Source organism: Neodiprion fabricii, chromosome 2, assembly GCF_021155785.1.
Source record: "Neodiprion fabricii isolate iyNeoFabr1 chromosome 2, iyNeoFabr1.1, whole genome shotgun sequence".
In the NCBI taxonomy this organism is placed as follows: domain Eukaryota; kingdom Metazoa; phylum Arthropoda; class Insecta; order Hymenoptera; family Diprionidae; genus Neodiprion; species Neodiprion fabricii.
Window position 1 is genome coordinate 7,143,112 of NC_060240.1, and position 22,627 is coordinate 7,165,738.

At 41.4% G+C, this 22,627-nt stretch overlaps 4 protein-coding genes across 6 annotated transcripts in view; 1 reads left to right on the plus strand and 3 right to left on the minus strand.

Moving 5' to 3' along the window:
• Positions 1 to 20,873, plus strand: part of LOC124175461 (DNA ligase 3) — a 78,885-nt gene extending 58,012 nt beyond the window's left edge. The window contains exons 15-21 of one of the 3 annotated variants that reach the window (XR_006869168.1): positions 262 to 408; positions 1,413 to 1,624; positions 1,742 to 2,171; positions 3,371 to 3,462; positions 12,316 to 12,406; positions 18,507 to 18,724; positions 19,052 to 20,873. Coding sequence is in view for 2 of the 3 variants with exons in the window: in XM_046555741.1 (XP_046411697.1) it covers positions 262 to 408; positions 1,413 to 1,624; positions 1,742 to 2,171; positions 3,371 to 3,462; positions 12,316 to 12,406; positions 12,474 to 12,677 (1,176 nt within the window). In the remaining variant the exon portion in view is untranslated. Of the gene's footprint in view, positions 1 to 261; positions 409 to 1,412; positions 1,625 to 1,741; positions 2,172 to 3,370; positions 3,463 to 12,315; positions 12,407 to 12,473; positions 12,693 to 18,506 lie in introns of those variants that run through there. The other 2 variants (XM_046555741.1, XM_046555742.1) reach the window with 2 other exon arrangements.
• On the minus strand, positions 5,743 to 18,813 carry LOC124175469 (tryptase delta-like). The gene is made up of 2 exons (XM_046555762.1): positions 18,809 to 18,813; positions 5,743 to 6,831 (listed from the first exon to the last, which is right to left on the minus strand). The coding sequence occupies exon 2, from the start codon at positions 6,808 to 6,810 to the stop codon at positions 5,893 to 5,895; it is 918 nt and encodes a 305-aa protein (XP_046411718.1). The 5' UTR covers positions 6,811 to 6,831; positions 18,809 to 18,813; the 3' UTR covers positions 5,743 to 5,892.
• Positions 8,109 to 9,224, minus strand: LOC124175468 (tryptase delta-like). The gene has a single exon (XM_046555761.1). It carries the CDS (start codon positions 9,165 to 9,167, stop codon positions 8,256 to 8,258), a length of 912 nt encoding a protein of 303 aa, XP_046411717.1. The 5' UTR covers positions 9,168 to 9,224; the 3' UTR covers positions 8,109 to 8,255.
• On the minus strand, positions 14,559 to 15,545 carry LOC124175470 (trypsin-7-like). The gene has a single exon (XM_046555763.1). The coding sequence runs from the start codon at positions 15,513 to 15,515 to the stop codon at positions 14,622 to 14,624; it is 894 nt and encodes a 297-aa protein (XP_046411719.1). The 5' UTR covers positions 15,516 to 15,545; the 3' UTR covers positions 14,559 to 14,621.
• Positions 20,874 to 22,627: the final 1,754 nt, after the last annotated feature.

The window sequence follows — 22,627 nt, forward strand, 5'->3', positions numbered from 1 at the left end:
ATTTATAACGATATGTTATCGCTGAATTATAATCAAATTAGCTTCTCGAATGAATATAAAATTTGACTCATGTTTTCTGTGAGTAACGTTACTATTTCTTTTACACATATATTATGTACCTTTTTCTCTGATTTACTGAAAGGATACACATGATTAGCCATTCATACATGAATTTTCTGGATAAATTTGTTTTCCATTTTCTTGTCTCATCGTCATCGCGTCTCTGTCATTCTGCGAAATTCAAGTGATAATCGGCCACAGGTTCACACGGGTCACGATGACGTTACTCTCGAGCGACTCCAGGGTGAATTGAAGATGGGAAAAATCGGCAAAGACGTGAATCTGCTGCCGAGTTGGCTCCACGCGAACAAGGCAATGGTCCCGGACTTTGTGGCTAAGGACCCGAAGGTTGGCATATGCTTAAATTCCAAATTCTGTGGACTTTACTTCTCGATATGTGGCCTATAACCCAGGGCCGTTATGCAATACGGACTCTAAGCAGTCTGTATAAAGAAATTATGGAACTTGGCGTGGTAATATTTACACCGAAAAATGCCGCATCGAATATTTTCGCATGTAATTTATCATCCATATACGCGTAAATAAATATACACGTGGTATTTGAGTTCGTCGAATAATTGAGATTTCAAGCCAATAATTTATTACCGCATATAAAGTCGATCGAAGGTTGAATTTACTTTCATACTATTTACGATACGTGTTCGGTATTTTAGAAATAAACAAATTTAACCGCGATTATTGAATTTTATTATTGTTTGTATTTTCAATTCGCGTGACGAACGTTTTACTACTTTTGAGTCAATTCCCCGCAATCGCGTTGCCTCTGTAAAACTGAATTATTTGGCTGGAAAACCGGAAAACGGAACATTGGTATACTTCGATGTTTTCGAGTGCAAAAAAGAAAGAAATTATAATTCACTGTAAAATTCGCGTGCATGGTGAGAAGAAAGTTACCAAATTTTCGTAGCGGTGAGAAACGTTGGTGAATTCTGTAATTCTTGCATGAATGTGATCATTCTTGAATCAAATTATCCGAACAATGGTAATTTCGACTTGAATCATAGTATAATGGAAGTTTTTTTTCGATTGAACTCGGTGAAAAATTAATTGTGATCGAATTTTTAAATGTGAAAGATGTTGAAACTGAGCTGCCGCGAAGCATCGGGCTAAGTTTTTATCTCCGAAAGCCAGACCCGGTACCTGAAAAATCTATATTATCCGGGATTGAGAGTCGGATTAAAGTATTGTATGAAAAAAGGGACGACGTGCATCTTTTGTCAAGACAGCTCAAGTCTCAAGACCTATAAGAATTGTATAACTCATCTGAATCGACAGGGGTACATTATAATTTTGTATGTATATGTGTGTGTATGTGTGTTATTGATTCGCAGAAACAGCCCGTCTGGGAAATAACCGGGGCAGAATTCACGAACCAAGGAGTTCACACGGCTGACGGAATCAGCATTCGATTTCCTCGAGTAACCCGCATCCGGGATGACAAGGATTGGAAGACCGCGACGTCGCTGAAAGAATTGCGGACTCTCTTCGCGAGAAGTTCCGATTCCGTCGACGTCAGTCTACTGCTGGGAAATCAGACCACGAGGTGATTACAATCTGTATCTTAATTTTGTGTTACACGAATAACGTGATACATGACGATAAGTATCCTGACGAAATTAGCTTCTAATGTCCGTTTTGTTTTTTTTTCTTTTTTCCACAGCACTTCGACCGTTCAGCGATCCCTGGATTCGATGCTGAAACCGAAGGCGGAAAAATCGGAGATTGAAAACGACGGTAATTCCGGCAACAATCAGGAGGAACTAGATGAAAAATCCGAGACGGAGAAATGCGATGAAAAAAACCCCTCGTTGTTATCTCGGAACGGAATTGCTCGGGGCAATGGAAGCGAAGTGAAACTCGAAGGCGATGTTAAAACGACCACCGAAATCAAGGAAGAACCTAAGAGCCACGGCGAAGACGCTCATCCGTCGACTCGTCGTGGTGCAAAGCGGAAAAGCGACGTCCTAATCGATGTCAAAATGAAGAAGGAACCCGATTTTTCAACAACGTCGACCTCTTCTGAAGGGGATGGATCATCCAAGAGGAAGAGGTTACCTCGGGATCTCGATGAATCGGACTACACTGATCACGTGAGTTTAGCTGGTTATCACCTTGTATTTTATAGACAAATTGACCGAACAATCTTTTGTCTTTATCGACGATTCTTTTCATTCAGACGACCAACAAGACGGTTAAAAGAGTTCGAGCCTTACATGCGCGGGACGTAAAGAAGGACGATGTTAAACCCACAGTCGACATCAAGGAAGAACCTAAGAGCCACGGCGAAGACGCTCATCCGTCGACTCGTCGTGGTGCAAAGCGGAAAAGCGACGTCCTAATCGATGTCAAAATGAAGAAGGAACCCGATTTTTCAACAACGTCGACCTCTTCTGAAGGGGATGGATCATCCAAGAGGAAGAGGTTACCTCGGGATCTCGATGAATCGGACTACACTGATCACGTGAGTTTAGCTGGTTATCACCTTGTATTTTATAGACAAATTGACCGAACAATCTTTTGTCTTTATCGACGATTCTTTTCATTCAGACGACCAACAAGACGGTTAAAAGAGTTCGAGCCTTACATGCGCGGGACGTAAAGAAGGACGATGTTAAACCCACAGTCGACATCAAGGAAGAACCTAAGAGCCACGGCGAAGACGCTCATCCGTCGACTCGTCGTGGTGCAAAGCGGAAAAGCGACGTCCTAATCGATGTCAAAATGAAGAAGGAACCCGATTTTTCAACAACGTCGACCTCTTCTGAAGGGGATGGATCATCCAAGAGGAAGAGGTTACCTCGGGATCTCGATGAATCGGACTACACTGATCACGTGAGTTTAGCTGGTTATCACCTTGTATTTTATAGACAAATTGACCGAACAATCTTTTGTCTTTATCGACGATTCTTTTCATTCAGACGACCAACAAGACGGTTAAAAGAGTTCGAGCCTTACATGCGCGGGACGTAAAGAAGGACGATGTTAAACCCACAGTCGACATCAAGGAAGAACCTAAGAGCCACGGCGAAGACGCTCATCCGTCGACTCGTCGTGGTGCAAAGCGGAAAAGCGACGTCCTAATCGATGTCAAAATGAACAAGGAACCCGATTTTTCAACAACGTCGACCTCTTCTGAAGGGGATGGATTATCCAAGAGGAAGAGATTACCTCGGGATCTCGATGAATCGAACGACACTGATCACGTGAGTTTAGCTGGTTATCACCTTGTATTTTATAGACAAATTGACCGAACAATCTTTTGTCTTTATCGACGATTCTTTTCATTCAGACGACCAACAAAGCGTTCAAAACTGTCCGAGTTTTACTGGCGCGGGACGTAAAGAAGGACAGGCGAAAAGCTCTTCGAAACATTCTGAAAACGTATCCTTTTATAGAAATCTTGAAGGTCGGTTATGATCGTCTCGAACATCACAAGTAGGTATAAATGTTTGCTTCTTTTTGTCAAGAATAGTCCAACTCTAATTACCACGATCATATAAATTAGGTAGTTTGTTTAATGAAGCAGAAAATCGATGATAGTAACGGGTTAACATTCGTATTTGTTTTTAAAGCGAAAATTTTTAGGATGGCTTAAGCCTTCTTTAAAAAACCGATTGACAAACCCGTTCAGTAATAAACCCGAAGTTGAATCGTGTAGGCTCTGCGATCTTTTTCAATACGGGTATAAAAAAATGTGAAAGGCTTATGAGTGGAGTAGCAAATACCTTTGAACTTTCGAATTTATGAAACAAAAAAAAAAATCATGGGTTTGCCGGAATCCCTTGTATAATCTCATTTGCCGTTTTAATATTGCGTTCGAGAAGAAATCAATATTTCCATTGGCGAATTCCACGGGATTTGCGATTTTTTTCTGATTCTTTTTATTTGCATCACGTTATATGGAGAGCGGAAAAATGAGCAAGGGAAAGAGTGAAAAACCCAATGAACACGTATTTATATCTACGCAAACTCTTGAAACCTTTCTTTCGTGTGTATTTATGTACCGTACGCTTATTACTTGTACCTGAAGTCGATAAAATTGCTTCTTCACTGAAGCGAGAAAACGAGTAAAAGTAAAGAAAAAAACATGCAATGTAACGAAGGAATCGTTTGTTTGAATTCGAATGAAAGATGAAAAATAAGGTTGTTATTTCTTATAAACTTAATTGGCGATTGATCACGTGCGCCTGACCAATCGAACGGTAAATAATAACAACGATAATAACAATATTAACGAGTCCTTCGGCCATCGTTGAGTAAATTTTTCGACGACACGAAATGGAGTGTAGTACCTATCTGCCGTTTACCAATACCGAAACCAACCTTTGGTCACATCTCGGGAAATTCAAGTTACATTCCTTCGTAAAGTAAACGTTGTTGGCGGATGCCCCAACTCTCTGTACCTATATTTATAGCACTTTTCGCAACCTAGAGAGCAATTCAAAAGTCACTTTTTCCTCTTAAAAGTTTTCACGCGAATGAGCGGAAAGTTTTCTACCGACAAATATCGTTAGCTTATGTGTAAGTGACGGAAAAGTTTTCTTGTTGGTCAGCAGCCTATCGTGTTTAACATAATTTTGAAACTCGCGATGTGAGGTTTGGTGCATTTTTCTTTACCTTACTTGTTTTGAAACACCCGTGTTCAACTTATGTATCGTGGACACGAGTAGCGGGAAACAAGAGACTTGTCTTCGCATTCGCAAAGTATGTATGTACTCCGCACATACCTATGTATACTAGCAGGCAGACGGAATTTCAGTTTGCTTGCCACGGAAATAGGGCAACCCGTTGACTCTTTCAACTGCAAAAGCTTCGGTCGCAAATCGCCACTGCAGTCACGTATTTACATACATCGATTTTAGCGCAGCCCTTTTTACGATTGAATAACCAAATAATCAGTTCGATCGGGGTTTGGCTTATTCAAAATATTGTTGTTTTATCGCGTCTAGTCGATTTTTCGAAGTCTAGGTCAACTAATGAAGTTGAAAAAGTTACGGTCTTACCGCACCCGGTGAAACGTACAGCTGGATCATGTAATATTTCTGATTCACGAAGCGGAAAATGAGATGAAGCGAGTTTGATATATTTTTAGTTTCACTGCACGGATTAGACTTGAATCAGTCACCAAACGAGATCGTTTTAGAGACAAAATCGCATATTTCCCAATAAATAACGACTGTACATTTATAAAAATTACATTATTATAACCAGAATTTAGCTGAATATGCCTGATTCGTGAATCTGGGCTTTAGGTGTGAAATTAGGCCTGTCTCAACGATACCTTTTTCTGGGTAACTTGGTAACGCGTTATTTGTAGCGATTTTCCTTCGCGGAGCGAACGACAGTAAGGATCTCCTTGTTTTTTTTTTTTTTTTCTTTTTTTTTCTTTCTTGGAATTAGTATACCTCCTTGCCAGCTCCTTTGACTGCAAGCTTATCAGTATCAAATTGCATCAGTCTCGTACATTGGATCTGGAGAATTAATTTAGCTCCACTGCAGCTAACAATCATTCACTCATACGGCAGCGCTATTTCAACTAGACATTTACTAGAGAATAACTTATCAATTCACGAATAGTCGTCATTAACGGTACTAGGAAATTGTTTCGACGCTCTTAAAATTTATTTCGACGGATGGTCCGGAATTGTGTTTAACACAGTATCGGAATTTTCCCGTGTATTTATTTGGTTGAACAAAGTAAACCCATCATCGTGTGTAAGTGTGGAAAATTTGAAAAGCCATTCACTACTTGAATTTTTATTTGTTTCCCAACACTCGATGGCGAGTTGCCAATTGGCCCGAAAATATGCCTCAACCATCGACGGGCAAAGTGGTGCTGGATTCTGGAGCCACCGGAAACCCTGCTGTATTGACGCTAGGGTCAACAAGAGAAAACAACCATGGTAGATAGTCAACGATACTGGTGTGCATCGTCGCAGTCCCAAGTACACATCCTGCAGTCAATATGGGCCGACTGCCGTACATTGAAGCAGTGTTGATCGCTGCTAGTTCCCCGTTAATAATTAAAGGTCCTCCAGAGTCTCCGCCACACATACTTTGCGGATCTTGCCCTTGGCCCCGGGCGCACAATACTCTGTTCGGTATATCTTCAATGTTACAGTTCGGGTTGCCGCTGCAACGAAGCGAACCAGCCTTGAATTGGGCATTGCACACGTCCCAGGGCACAAGGACCGACTGTCCGCGTAAAAGAGTTTGGGGATATGCGTTGTATCCTATCTTACCCCAGCCCACGACGGTGGCCGGAGTGCCAGGGGGGTAACGGGTGCCTGGTGGCGTAAGGGTGATCGCTTTAAGTCCACCGCTGACCATGTCTTCCACGGTTCTTATGAGGGCGACGTCGAAGGCGTACCGTCTCGGGTCGTTCTGGGGGTGGATCACGCATTGAGCAGCGTGTATCTGCGGTGGCTGACCAAGCTGCCAGTTAGAACGGTATATTTCTATTGCCTGACATCTAGCCCTGACTATACAGTGAGCCGCAGTGACGATCCAGTAGTTGCTTATTATGCTGCCGCCGCAGAGATTTCCGTCCGCGACGAGTCTCACCAAAAATGGAAAATCTGCGGGATTGGCTTGCTGTCCATTTATGATGCGCCTGCCAGAATCGTTGTCACTGTATGGCGATGCGAGCACGGTTGACCTTGAGCTTCCATGTAGAAGAAGTAGTAACGGGGCACACGTAAGAATAGTGGATAAAGTATCGAGCTTCATGATGTTCGTGAGTCCGCAGCACTCTGTTTCCGACCCAGACTTATTCCCTGATTCATATACCGTGTGCAATCCGCTTATCATTCAATCGTCCAACTGTGTTGAGAAAATTACCTTCAGATTCATTCGGATTTCATTACACCTCTTGTTCATTAGCTGCGCGATGCAATGGCGCCGTTGCGAATCGTCACGCGTGATAAACGCCAACCCTCGAAAGATCGATTATAGGCTGTTCAAATGAAATTTTATCGCAGGAATGCATTATACACGTGTCTCGAAAACGGTGTGGTTTGAAATGATTCTGAACAATTTATTGAACTGCAATGAAAAAATTCGCACTCACTCATGTGGTTCAATCTTAATATGTCACTTCTTGTTAGTTTCGTGCTTGACGAGGGTTCTGAGCGATATTTCAGAGTATTTTGAAGCAGATAGCTTATCCAAGTTATGCTGTAAATTAAGTTTGCAATATTTTTTCTCGACACGTTGTAGTAAAACAAGATTTCATCAAAATCACTTCAATCGTAAAAGTGTCCATTGGTGTTTTCTGAAAACCATTATATCCCGACAACGTGCACAAAAGATGAATAGTTTCGTAAGTAGAAGCATCAAAATGGCAGAAAAGAATTATTTTATCCACACGGAATTACATATGTAACCGTCGAACTTCCGCCGGATGTGTCGCGGGTTTGTTCGCCCCCAAAGTGCGCGGCTTGCAAATGCTCAGTTCGTTGTTGCAACTCGGACTGGTACGTTCGGAGGTATGTTTATCGTCGACGGTGATAGGTTTATGATATTATAATTCCTTATATTCGACGAATCCGTGTTTATTGAAACGATAAAATTGATATAATGTAAACTAAATGGTGCCTTCTACTTGGCGTAAAAATAATGTGATAAGCTGGCTATTCCTTGTTCAACATTGGCAATTTGCACGTATTGCTCAGTACGCGTGCCTCGCTACGGCGAGTGGTATTTGTATTCAAATTCGTGACACCAAGGACGTGCGGATTAGTACACCTGCATTGGAACGACGCGACGAGAGAATGGACACCAAAGCTTAGTTGCACTACGAATGGCTTGTGGCCGAGAAAAGATTGGCTTATGTACCCCTCGCTGTGAGGCAGGGAAGCGGAAATAGTGGGCTTCGGTTATCTTGATGGTGCGAACTCGCCCTTGCCAATATGGCCGCCGGTGCATTATGAAATGACTGATGGCTCAGGACGCCAACTGAAAGTGAATGCGATGCTTTTGAAATTTATTTCGAGGGATGATCGGGAATTGTGTTTAACACAGTATCGGAATTTTTCCATGTATTTATTTGATTGACCAAAGTAAACCCATCATCGTGTGTAAAAGTGGAAAATGTTAAAAGCCATCCACTAATCAGATTTTTATTTGTTCCACATCACCCGTTGCCGCCTTGATAATCGGTCCGGAAATATACCTCAGCTTTCGATGACTAAAGTGTTGCCGGATTCTGGAGCTACTGGAAACCCTGCCGTATTGACGCTAGGGTCAACAAGAGAAAATAACCATGGTAGATAGTCAACGATACTGGTGTGCATCGTCGCACTCCCAAGCATACATCCTGCACTGAACGTGGGGCGACTGGTGTATATTGCAGCCGTGTTGATCGCTGCTAGATTCCCGTTAATAATGAAAGGTCCTCCAGAATCCCCGCCACAACCACTTTGCGGAGCTGACCCTTGGCCCTGGGCGCACAATATTCTGTTCGGTATATTTTCACAGTTCGGGTTGCCTCTGCAACGATTCGAACCAGTCTTGTACTGGGCATTGCACACGTCCCAGGGCACAAGGACCGACTGTCCGCGTAAAAGAGTTTGGGGATATGCGTTGTATCCTATCTTTCCCCAGCCCACGATGGTGGCCGGGGTGCCAGGAGGGTAACGGGTGCCTGGTGGCGTAAGGGTGATCGCTTTAAGTCCACCACTGACCATGTCTTCCACGGTTCTTATGAGGGCGATGTCGAAGGCGTGCCGTGTTGGGTCATACTGGGGGTGGATCACGCATTGTGCAGCGTGTATCGGCGGCGGCTGACCACGCTGCGAATTCGAAGGGTATATTTCTATCGCCTGACATCTGGCCCTGAATATACAGTGACACGCAGTGACGATCCAGTAGTTGCTTATTATGCTGCCACCGCATAGTATTCCATCCGAGACGAGTTTCACGAAAAATGGAAAATCTGCGGGATTGGCTTGCTGTCCGTTCATGATGCGCCTGCCAGAATCGTTGCTACCGTAAGGCGATGCGAGCGCGGTTGACCTTGAGCTTCCATGGAGAAGGAGTAGTAACGGGGCACACGTAAGAATAACGGATAAAGTATTGAGCTTCATATTGCTCGTCGGTTCGCAGCACTTTGTTTTCGATCCAGACTTACTCCCTGATTCATATACCGTGTGCAATTCGCTTATCATTCTATCCTCGCAACCGTGTTCGGAAAATTACCTTCAGGTTCATTCGAATTTCATTACACCTGTTGTTCATTAGCTACGCGATCCATGGCGCCGTTACGAATCGTCACGCGTGATAACCGTGAGCCTTCGAAAGATCGATTATAGATTATTCAAATGAAAATTTGCCGCACGAGAGCATTATACACGTGTCTCGAAAACAGTATGGTCTGAAATGTTTCTGAACAATTTGTTCGACTGCGTTAAAAATTCTCACTCGCTCATGTGGTTCAATCTTCATATGTCACGTCTTGTTAGTTTCGTGCTTGACAAGGGTTCCGGGTGATTTTTTACGATTCACGTATAACGAAAGAAACTTAGTCAAAAATATATTTGTTCGACTGGAATAAAAAAAAAAAAAAACAATGACATCACCATCTTTGGTTTACTATGGTTGATATTTTTTTCTATATGTTTCACTGATTCGACTCTGGAGAACAAAGTATCAACATGTTTCTCTATACCATATCATATTCTATGTTACTTATACAGACCGTACAACTAATTGAGTCCCTAGAGTGTATAAAATCCTGCACTGTAGTCGAAAGCTAAGCCGCCACTTTACTGTACCTTTGATCTTGCTCTTCAGCTAGCCTAGAAAGTCTACTCTTGTCGGATAGGCATAGTATTGTCAGATTCCGGATCTGTCTGAATATCGTCCGCGCAATATCCATCGGGCTGAGTGAAAGAACATATCCACGACAGATAGTCAACCACAGTAGTGTGCAGCGTCGACGTTCCCATTCCACACTCACCTCCCATCCCAGGTCCAATGTAGATTGAGGCAATGTTAACACCAGCGATTAACCCGTCGGCTATAAGAGGTCCCCCAGAATCGCCGCTGCAAATACTTCGAGGAGATGTCCCGTACCTTCTGCACACAAAACTTTCTTCGGTGTATCAGGAAGGTCACACAGTTAAAGAGGTCCATCCGGCACTGTGACCTGCTAGACTTAAACTCCTAATCGTTAAACTTACTCGTCCAGTAATTGCCGACAACAGTACCGCTGCAGAGCAAACCATCCACATCCAGTCTTACCGAATACAAGAAATCTCTCGAGTTGGTTGGCTTGTTTCCCCAGCCATGCGTGACCTAGCTGCTAGAAGTAAACCAAGTTCTACTGATCGGCTAAGACTCAGGGTGGAGAAAAAACTTTTCAATTTGCCATATATTTATTTCGTAACATATCAATTGGACAAAGATAGTTTGTATTAACTGCAGCATGGTATCATGCGAAATTCCTTGATACGTTGTTGAAACAGCGGAAGCCGGTGAATCAGGAAGAAGGTTGGACAAAAGTGTTGAATGCTCATCGATCAGCTCGTCGTTCCGTTTTGACCTACAGACAGACAATGGTGGTCGATGGATCCTAAGAAGCCTGCCGGTAAAGGTACGGTTTGATAGATAAAGTAATCGGTGCTTCCGGAGTCACCAATATATCTCCGGTATCCTTGCTAGGATCAATATGACTATATGTCCACGGCGGGTAGTCGAAGACTTTCAGGTGAATGGTCTCACTTCCAACCACGATCTGCGGTTCCGACCAGAGCCAATATAAGACGCAGCAGTATTGATGCCGGCTAGTACTCCGTTAACGATTAACGGCCCCCCTGAATCCCCGGCGCATACACTTTGAGAGAATTTCCCTGTACCCTTGGCGCACAAGAGCCTGAATGGCAAATCCGAGCAGTCCGATTCCGTGGGGCAGTCGACTCGATCGGCCTGCCACTCCTTGTTGCAGACCTCCCAAGGCTGAATGATCGTCTCCCCGCTGTTCACACGATAGGGAGAACTGCCATTGTAGTTAATTCCCCATCCAGCAATGGTAGCCTTGGTACCTGGGAGAAATTCCATGCTTGGACTGGGCAGTGGAATCAACCCGTATTGCCCGTAGTCAAGAAGGTTTTCCGTCGTATTTACGAGGACGATGTCATAGGCTAATTGTACTCCTCGTGGGTGTAGCAATCTGCGGCCTGTATCATCGGACGCAAACTCATTTGCCAGGTTGACGGGTATAATTTGAGACTCTGACACGAGGCGTCTTGTATGCAGTGAGCCGCGGTTACGATCCAGTTCGTGCTTATCAAGCTACTACCGTAAAGTGAACCGTTCTTCTCCACCCTTATGGGGTAAGGGAAGGTTTGCGGATAAGACTGATCCCCGTTCAAGATACGCCTATTAAAATCAGTCGTGTTCGATGGGGAGTACGATGCGACTTTGAACCCGACTCTTGTGGTGAGGAACAATATGATGCACGTCAGAACCACCGATATAAAAGTCTTGACCATCGTGCTCCGAGTGCATTTAGCACTTTGCGTTCGATACCAACATTTACCGCGGTCTATATACAGTACACGATTTGCTTATCATTCAATCACACTGGTATCGACAAAACTGCTTTTAAGTCCGCGTGAGTTCTATGACCCAGTTCATTACCCGCACCATAAAAAGAATAAAATTGCTCGAAATTAGTGCCACATTTGCTTTGCTAGCTGAAAATAAACTGCTAATATTGGGTAGGGCTATTTCATAAATTCATATGTAAATGGAAATTCTAGTTCTCTTGTTACAAGAAAAATATCCGAGTCGTAGCTCACCGGTTTTCTGCATTCCATGATATGTTGTAAATCAAAAAATGTTAGACACGTATTTTCTTACGAGCTAATTCGACCGATTGAGAGGGAAACCTCACCTATAAAATTTACTCTCAAAAATCAATTCTCTAAGACTTCTCGATAATAACGTATGAAATTTTTTTGGTAATACACTTTAGATACTTACTTTCCTTGTTCGTCGTCCCTCAATGACATCCACTTTGTTACAAAATCTTTTCCAACATTACCAAACCCTTCGTTTTCCTGTTGTTATCAAAACTCTGTACGATAGCCAGCTAGATGGGTTTTGCTTGAGATCAAATTGAAAAATGATTGCGAAGTTCAGCAAATTCATTATGCTAACGTGATGAAACTGCTTTCAGCTTATAGATATTACACTGTTTGTCGCTGCTGATTCCTTAACTATAGCGTACAGACTCGGAGCCAAGGTGCTGGAAGAGGAAGATCAACACTTGGCCACGCATGTTATTCATTCCAAGGCGGAAGTTCCAACGACGATAATTCAAGTGAGTAATATCATTCGAAAATTTGTTTAAGCACCTATTTGGCTATTAACCATTTTCTTGCAACCAGAACTACCGTAGAATCTATCGTAAACCGGAATTAGTTCAGTCGGAATGTAAAGGAATTGTGCACCTGGCATGGCGTAAATCAGGCAAATTTTTTTTTTACTATCCGGAAATCGAAAATGCTACCTTAACACCATTTTGCTGCCAGTATCATTGGCGAATCTACGGACTCATTTCATGCACTCGCAATGTGTCTCACTCGAAATAAGCAAGTAGATAAGTACCTATCTTTGAATATTCAGTGCACTGCCATCAGAACGCGGTATAATGGTCACTTAGGTACTATGTTTCCGGAACGTAACTGACCCCCCTTCCAGAGTAACAACAGAAACTGGAAATCCAATGTATCGGACGGGTTTTCTTCCACAATGCGCCTACCGATCCGGGGTCCTGGACATATAGTGGATGGACACATGTGCTTACCCTCATTGTCAGAATTGATCTAGCTTTTTGTCGTCCCAACTACCCTGTAATCGATATAACGTGTGTGGTCCACTTATCATCCGGTTGTTACTGTCACGTGACGAAAACTTCCTATGGACCCCATTCATTGTCCCTTATGACGGTATTTGAAAGCTTGGCTCATGGCAAAGCAGTGAAAATGATTTCAGTTTACATACACGATGTATGTAAGAGTATCCAGGTGGCTCAATTGTCGGGGAGTATTGATTCAGTACCGTTTGACTAACCGCTGAAAAATACGTTGTATTGTACGTTTGTCTTCACCGTTTTGTAAGGTTACGTCGCTGCAACCGGATATTCTCTGATTTGGCATGATGGTAAAAATAGGTTCGATTATTTTCAGTTCAACGAATAAATCCGTACGTGCACTTTTCTCGTACCTACATCTCCGGTAATCGATTTCGGCGGTAGTTTCTTTGATCGCGAGATGCAGCCTCCGGTATATATGTATAAGAGAACGAATGACCGACAGCGCGACGATTTGCAATTACCCAAGTTTCCTGATTCAAACTTTAGCAAAGCAGTAGCAGTTCCGTCTGCGAACGGTTGCGATTATAGAACGTCCTAGTCGATGAAGGAGGAAGGAAATTGTGTCGATGTCGATGTTAATTAGGTATATAGAGTAAGGCACGCCGCTTCAAAACCGCTCAAGTTTACTGCATCTTGTTTCTGCCCTGCTAATCCGCTAGTGCACTTTCAAAGAATCACGAGTGGGAAACATTCATCGTTATTTCATATCAATGACTGAAACCCTTTCGTGGTAGTATATGCTGAACAGGTAATTTCATTCCTTTGACGTGACTCCGAAATAGTTAATACATGTTGTACAGACGTCGGGACTCGCTATGGGAATACAAACCCATGATTTCTAAGAGTAAATGTTAATTTTCAAAATCTATATTCTTGAAAGACAATTTTTCTGGAGTTTATTGACGTCATTAATCAACAGATTGTACATACATACGCTGCAGCGCTGGTACAAATAATTTTTCAAAAAGGAACTCAGCCATGCGATTCATTTATGTTTCATCGCGTCACAGCCATCTTAAATTTTTATACCGACCCATTTTTAAACATCCGTATGGCAAAACAGTCTTGCTACAAATTTGTACTGTTCACGGTGAACTGCATTAGTAAGCACAGGCGATAAAATTTATTTTAAAGTCAGCTATGCATTTATCAAGGGTAAATTATAATTTTCTGTTTATCGATCAGGCTCTGAAAAGAACGATCAATATGCCATTGATACTCAATATGTAGAGATCAAACGGTGGAGATTACTATACGCATAATGAGAGTTCTTTTTTTTTTCTTTATATTACAACAAAGTTCATAGCTGACGTTACCCAATGAAAAAGATTCATGAACAAGTGCTGTGCTACTTTATTCAAATATACAAGCAATTGGTAAAATAATCTGTTTGGTCTGAATATATATACGGTTACAGATAACCAAGAGTCTCAGTTCTTCCGTACCTTTTCTTTGACTTTTAAATTAAATTCTTCGGTCCAATGTGTAAAACTAAAATCAACGAGATCCTAGCCAGTCCGTGACAATTGATCGTGTTTCGCTACAGACGGAGCACTCCATTGCATTCACAACGATCTTTGATTCAAAAATTTAAAAAAAAAAAACACCACCATTTCACCTCGCCGCGTTAGTCGTCGGTGAGCCTTGAGAACTTTTCACCTCAGGCAGGTATAGTTTTATCAAACTCTGGTGCTACCGGAAAACCGTTCGTATTCTTTTCGGGATGAGTGAAGGAGTATATCCACGGTAGGTAGTCGACGATAGATGTGAACATGGTGACCGTTCCAACAATGCACTTATCGCTGAAGAACCCTACGGATGCGACGCCTACCAGAGTCCCGTCGATGGTCAAAGGCCCTCCAGAATCTCCGGCACAAATGTTTTTAGGGTTCGGACCGTCGCCTCGTAAGCAAACCATTCTCCGAGGGACGTTCAAAGCAGTACACTCCGGTTTTCCTCCGCACTCTGGTGGGCTGTGCGCAAACGCCTCGTTGCACGTCTCCCAACTCTCGACCATCACATCCCCGGTCAGCAAACGGTCCGACAAAGTTCCATCCGTTTTAAGTCCCCATCCCGCAATGGTGCCTCTGGTACCAGGAGCGTACTGGGTGCCTGGTTCGGGGAGAGGGATCGTCTGGTATTGACCGCTGTTAAGGAGATTATCCGAACTCTTCACCAGGCCGATGTCGTACGCGTTTTCGGCCGGAGTGTATTTGTCGTGGATGTAGCACGTGACCGCGGTCATGGTCGTGGTGTCGCCGGGCTGCCAACTCGATGGGAATATCTTCAAATTGGGACAGACGTCGTTGACCAAGGCATGGGCGACGGTCAGGATCCAGCGACCGTCTATCACGTTTCCACTGGCGTGAGGACCGTCTGTGTGCAGGTGAACTATGTACTGAAAATCCTCCGGGTTTGCAGGAATCCCGTTGACGATACGCCGACCGGAACTGACGTTGCTGTATTTTGACAACGTCTCGTGGTCGGGTCCAAGTCCCTCGACAAGCAACACAGGGACCCATAGCAGAACACCCCATGATATATCGACCCTCATGGTTCAACTGGATTTGAAATATTACCTACGGTCAACACTTCTTTACCGATTCATATATGCTTCGTGCGCAAATCACTTATCGTTTAACCGTCACGCTCGAATGAACGGAATTACCTTTCTACTTTGCGTACGCTAAAAGTCTGTGACTCCATTCGTCATTGGAGTAATTAAAAAACTAACGGATATTTGTCATGCGCGATAAACGTGGTTGACGATCACTTAAGATAATATCAACTGTATACAGAAAATTACCACCACATCGTCTATTACATCTTAAACTCGCTTGCTATATACCGATCGATGTATCGTAGGCTGACTGAAATACGTGGTTCGTAAGATTTTCAATATTTTCTTCCTTTTTTTCTTACGGCAATTTCAATTCTACCAGTCATTTCTAGCCTGATCAAATTTGATGAAACATTTCCAATCATCTCGGTATAAAAAATTATTGCACAGGACAACTTAATCCTGCTTCGTCTTATTCCTGACGCCAAGGACTCACGCTGTACTCTCTAGTGTTCATTTTTCTCCGTGGTCGTACTCTCGGCTTGAAGTGGTAGGACCGTGGTCACTCTCTCGTGGCCGACGAGCTTCCTGAAACCAGAGCTTTCGGGCGGATCTTCGAAACGGCCAACAGCTCTCTTCGATGTATCGTAATACTCGTGGCGTTCTAATGGATCCCTCTATTGCTCGAAGAGTTGGTCAACCGATTATCGACGTCCGGCCTGTTCTCCAAAATTTCCTTAGAACAGACCGCTCGTAATTTTCCTCGTGATTTTTGCGCGAGAAACACACAATTCGTTTGCATGATTTGTGTGGTTTGCATTCAACATTGCAGCAGGCCAAGCTCTACTCGGCCATCAGATGAAACATGATACAACGTACGGAACTTGAATCGCAACGAATGACGGCAAATTTATTACCGTGTAAAAGTCTCGTTGGGTAAACGAAGAGACGTTTGGAACCGAAATATCTGTTCGTAGATAAATTTTTCTAAGATACGCATGACTTTCAAAGTCAGTTTCCGTTTTGGTTTCCCTGAAATTTCAAGAAACATCGTCGAACGTCCTGACTCGGACGTATTTCGCAAGCCAACTTGATCCTGCTTAATGTTATCCTTGACGTGAAAGACTTATCCTAAGCTTTTCCGTATTTATTTATCTCCTTAATCGCACTCTCGTTTTGAGATGGTACCGCAGTCACTTTTTCACGTCCGCCAAGCTTCCCGGGTGTCTGAAAATTCTTTTAACGCTCTAACGGATCGCTGTAAGCTGCTCGAGCAGCTCGATCGATATCACCGTCTTCCCTATTTTTATACAAGTATCCGTGCAATAATACTCGTGATTCCAAAAAACTGTGCAATGCAAATTCCGCTTGTCGATTTCGATTGTAGCGGCGGAGCAGAAATGATACTCGGGTTTTTCTCCCCTCCGAGATGAACGAATCTCGATTCTCCAGACTTACAAACGCAGGGATCACGTCTTATCGTCCAATCAAACGCTTGCAGCCCTTCGAGAATTGGATTTTAATGTAGACCCCGCGATATTTCAAAGTGCAACGAATCCCCTCGTAAATTTGTCTCGCCCCTTCAGCCTCGAGTTGCTTCTTTCGTCATTGATTAATTATTATTCGTTTCGATTTACCGCCCTCTTCGTAATTTTCAACATTGAATTTTCTTCTCCTAGTCACCGTAAATCTCGAATCATCACCGAATCAGTGAAATCGTAATTAATTCCGACTCATTTATATATCGGTCGGAAAAATCTGTGCTTTGAAAAATATCTGACTGCACTCGGAACGTCAAGTCTTGATTCATTTTCGAACCAATAAGCAGTTACAAAGCGACGTGCGTTAGTCACGCTATGAATAAAGTCGTACGTCCACGATTGATTTTTCACTTCCACCTTTGTCAGCCGCACAATGAATAGTAAAATGAATTAATTCTTCGCTACCGAAGTAAATTTCGTCGTAAATCTCGTACCGCCTGACATTGATGAAAAAAAAAAAATTAAAAGAAATTTGAAAAAAAAAATAAAATCTTCTTCATCCGCGCACCCTGCAAGCGGTAATTGAAGTGCTCCATCATTTTCTTTCTTATATTTTTCATCTATTACCAGTGTTTGACGAACGGTTTTACGGGTACTAAATCAATCCTCGATGAGGACACCGACGTTTTGATAATATTTTTTGATTTAGGAAACAGTTTTTTTAAATTTGCACTGTCTATTTTGCAGTGCCTATTTGACGGATACTTGGCACTATAGTAAGATTCCATGTTTCAATGAAACTTACACTCAACTCCTTCGCTTCGTTGCTTGTCTATTTTACACGGAATTATTAATAGCAACGTTGATTAAAACTCCTCAAAAGTTGTAATATCATACCTATACGCTTGGCGTCTGGAGTGATTTGCGACCCTAATGAGACTTATCAAACTAATTATACATCGTAACAACGATCGCTCAGACACACGAGCTTCTTCATCGTTCCGAAACTGAGAAAACTGAGACGTCGACGTTCCTCGTTTACTGCATAGTATGAGAACCTCTTATCTCTCATATAACCTCGTTGAATAATCACAACCTTTTTTTTTTTTTTCTCTTTCTCACCGCCATTCAATTATCATCTACATTATATTTCGGATTAACCGATAATATAAGGGAGGCTACCCTATTGCCACGGAAGATAACTGCTCGAATTTCGAGTATACGAAAATTTCGATTCTATATTAAAATTGGTGATATCGGTGGGTTTGAATTTGAAATTCCTGAGTTTCGCTTACCCAGAATAATCGCAATGAATCAGAACTCCGTAATTAAATTCTACAATTAACAAGGGGCAGACAGGAAGAGCAAACCCCCCTCTTCCTTGATCCCTTCCTCTCTTGTTACAAGGAGATGTTTCGAACAAAAAATCGCTTGAACCTCGGGTCGAAAAATGGCAATTGTGATATTATATATTTTTAAAAATGTGGCAAACGTTGTTTTTCAGGAGGAGAGCAAAGTTCCCCCGACTGCCCGTCACGTGACTGAGGGATGGATCGAGGCCTCTCGTTCAAATATTGAACTAGTACCAGACCCCGAACCCTTTGCCGTGGCTTTGACGGGAGTTTACTGTTCTTGCCCCTGCCCACATCGGTCTAACGAATCGGAGTAACGAATAACCGAGCAATTACTCGGCCGAAAATCATTGGAAAACATAATTCAATTGTACAATATTTAACGAACTAATTGTTCCCGTCTTTCACACCAAACCAAATCGATCAACGTCATCGAATTCTTGAGATTACAAACGATCGAAAGAGTGTAGAAAATTTTAATGAAAATCATAACAGAACCGACGAGATGTTTGATTTGTACGGAGATAAAAAAAAAAAAAGAAATTGTAGAACGATAAAATCGGGAAATTTTATTGAAAATTCTGCGGTAATCAATGATCGGGATACTGGACAACATCGGGCAAATACCGAGGCAATTTTTCCATCAAATTAGACCCAAGTCTACGGTTCGATCGTTGATACGAGATATCATTTCCAGATTGCTGGGGGTGGCTGAGGTTGCGGAAATTAGTTTTGAGCGCTTCCGATGGCCCGTAAATATCGGGGAAATTGCAGTCCTCCTCGTAAAGGGTAAAAAGAGAGAGAACACGTGTAAAGCGACACGTCGAGCAGAACATTGACCGGTCATGGCTGTAATCCTTGCTCGGCAATCCGGCACTTTGATCACCGCGTAAACTCGGATAATAGAGAAGAGAAACTGACTGACAAGAGTCAAGATTTATTTTAGATTTAATATTATAAAGTAACAGCGATAATTTTTTTTTTTTCTTTTTTTCCAATAACGTCTTTTACCTTTCTCTAAGTTTAGTAACAGGTATTTATCATACTTACCGGTTATCGTAAACCTCTTCGTCGATCTACGGAAGAACAGAGGTTTTTAAAATTTTTTATCATTCGCCCGACTCGCTGTCGGATATAGATTTATTTTTTTAATCATTCTCTTCTCGTGTCAAGTGGATGAAAAAATGACAACGTCACTCGGTCAGATAATTATTATCAAATACCCGGAATACCGTTTGTTATATTTAATTAAAGAATAATCTAATAGTAGGAACACTTCACGACTAAACGCAATTGGTAAATTGAAAAAATCCTCTTACGTATATTCTCTCTCGGCAAATATGATATTATATATATATTTATTCTTCTTCTTCTTTTTTTTTTTTTGTATACTCAAATTTGGATAAACCGGAATTTGTAGAATTAATTTTCTCCGTCACGTTTCGCTTATCGTCGTTATTATTCATCTGGTACATTATACATATTCCTTGACAAAGAACTGTAATGTTTCATTACACTTCTGAAGCGTTTAACATGTACTTAAATATAAGTATGTTTTGTTATATATATATATTTATATAACATATAGTTGCTTTGTTGCGTACGCAGCTGAAAATCCTAATGCAAAACACTCCGAATTCGTAATTTTCGGAGAAACCAATCAATACCCCGTTTACAAGGAGATCAACAAAGGGAAATGTTTTTTCAAAAATTGTAAACTAAAAATAACGAAATCGTATGAAACTTTGAAACACGTGGATCATATTTGAGGAAAGAAGACTGAAGATATTTGATTCAAACGCAACGCAAAGCTGCCCAATACGCTAGGCAATGAAAAGCAAATAAGTTGTCTTCGGATTATTATTTATATAGTACGGAAAGTTGGGAAAGATTAGTCGATTAAATCACTCGGCATATCGTTATTGATATGTATTTCCATTTTATGATATGCGTGTATAAGAGAAAAAAGGTAGGAGGGGTGGAAATCTACACCAGGATCGGGATTGAATAATAGCGGTTATAATTTTGCTGATATATTGCATCAATGAAACGTAGCTACGACGAGTACCTACTACAAAGTTATAATTCGTTCAATTCAACACCTTAACGATAATTAATGAAGCTGCGAAAAGCATGAATTGGATATCATAGCTCGTTTAAGTAATTGATACAGTGAAATTTTAATCATAACCCGCGATCGATTTACGTCGACTGGATTAAAAACGAAACAAAAAAATTCCCGCAGACTCGCGGGCGTGATTTTTTCTCTATTATCTTGTATCGAGAAAAGAAGAAAAAAAGAAAAATAACAAAGTAAACCGGGATTAAGATATAATCTGACAATAACTGGCTGATTATTACTAATTCATATAACACTCTACTGGACACCCAATTTTCACAATATATTGACAATGTTTTGAAACACGAAATATCGTTTTAAAATTCTTGAATTTTGGAATACTGTGCAATTTCGCGGAAGGGAAACAATACGGGTAACAGGTATAATTAACAATATATTATTACACAGAGAAAAATTGCCTCTTTCTCAAAGATATTTGAAACACGACTGAATATTAATTACTTTACACTACATTTATAATTTACATCGAGGTTTCTTTTTTTTTCTTTTTTTAATTTTCTTCGTTAATTGTTTAATATTTATTCATTTATTTATTTACTTTTTATTTTCGCATATCGGGGATCGAGGGCGAGTCCGACCTGTTGGACGTAGACGCTGCAGATTATCATCCCCACGCCTTATACGTAATCTACTTCCCGAAACACGAGACCGCGTTGAAGGCGCACTGTTTCCAGTAGCTTCGTTTGCGCTGCAAATCTCCCACGTCCATCTGACTGCGCAGGCGGTTTACCACCTGTTTGGCAAACAGGTAGTTGATCAAAGCCGTTTCCACGCTTCCGTCGTCGTCCACGAGCTGAAACGGCGAAAGAGACAAGCCTCGTTATAAGCGTACAATTTGCTCGTTCTTTATGGCAATCGATAGTTCATTTTATTACGAAACAGTCGTATGTTTAACATTTTGTCAAATTAATACGTTTTCAAACTGCAACGAATATCCTATAAATTCGTGGATATTAAATGTCGAGATGATGAACAATAGCTTGGAAATCCATTTTTCGTTTCAAATCGATTTGAAATCTCTCATCTCTTCATTTAGTGAACTATTTTTTAAAAAATTTTCTATAGCACTTTTTCTTTAACAACAGATTCCATATTTATATTTATTAATCGAAATCGATGTCAGCGCAAACGTGAAAAATTATATATTCAACGATACTCGTATGATACGGTGAAAATATTTTCTTCTGAACAAAATGAGGAATCGCCGAATTAAATCGAACGAGTATACCAGAATTTTTTCCAGGCATTATTTGAACAATAAAAAAATATGGCACTAGCGATTAAAATAAAAAAGTTAAAAAAATAAAAATATTCCAACGCATAACCAGATTTTTCGGTTACATCTGGAAAACTGATTTTCTTTTAATACTCAGAACAATATATTGTTCGATAACGGTAAAAAAATAAATAAAATAAACAAGAATGGAAAGAGTTGTAAGCACTGTAACAGCCGTAGTCAAGACTACAGAAATTTCCGTAAGTAACTACAGTTTCGACCTCGTTCCCTTCGACTTCGGGGCATGAACTCGAAATACTCCTCGGGGCGTTATCCAACCTTCTACGAGTAATTGATCTTATGCAATCTCCATCCCTTAACAGAAATATCCAAGCCGAGCTGTTCCTGCGGACCTATAATTAAGTCCCGTGGCAAAGTGCCTAACATCTAGCTAAAGTGCAACACTCCTTAATTACTTATCATAATAAAGTTCCAGTTTATGCTGCAGCTGATCAGTTATCAGCCAACGCTTCATCTCGCTTCTTTATCGTGTAACAACGTGTCGGAATTTATTTCGCAAACCTTACCGCAGATTGTGAAAGATTTATTGTATTATTGACTCTGCGTCTCCTGCCCGAGACGAATTTCCGAAGTTTTAATCCATTCCAAAAATCGAGATCGTTCATTACAAAGTTTAATTGTAATCAAACCGATTCGTGTGTGCTCATTCGCCTATAACTTTTTACGCTTCGGTTACAAATCGCTCAATATATTCCGCAGATTTGATTGGCTCGAAAGATACTTCGGTAGAATTAGGTAATAATCGTTTATCGAACCTAATTTGATGTAGATTATTTTTAAAGTGATCACTGGGGAAATTAGTGAGTTGAAATTGATTGGTGAAAGCTTCGTTAATC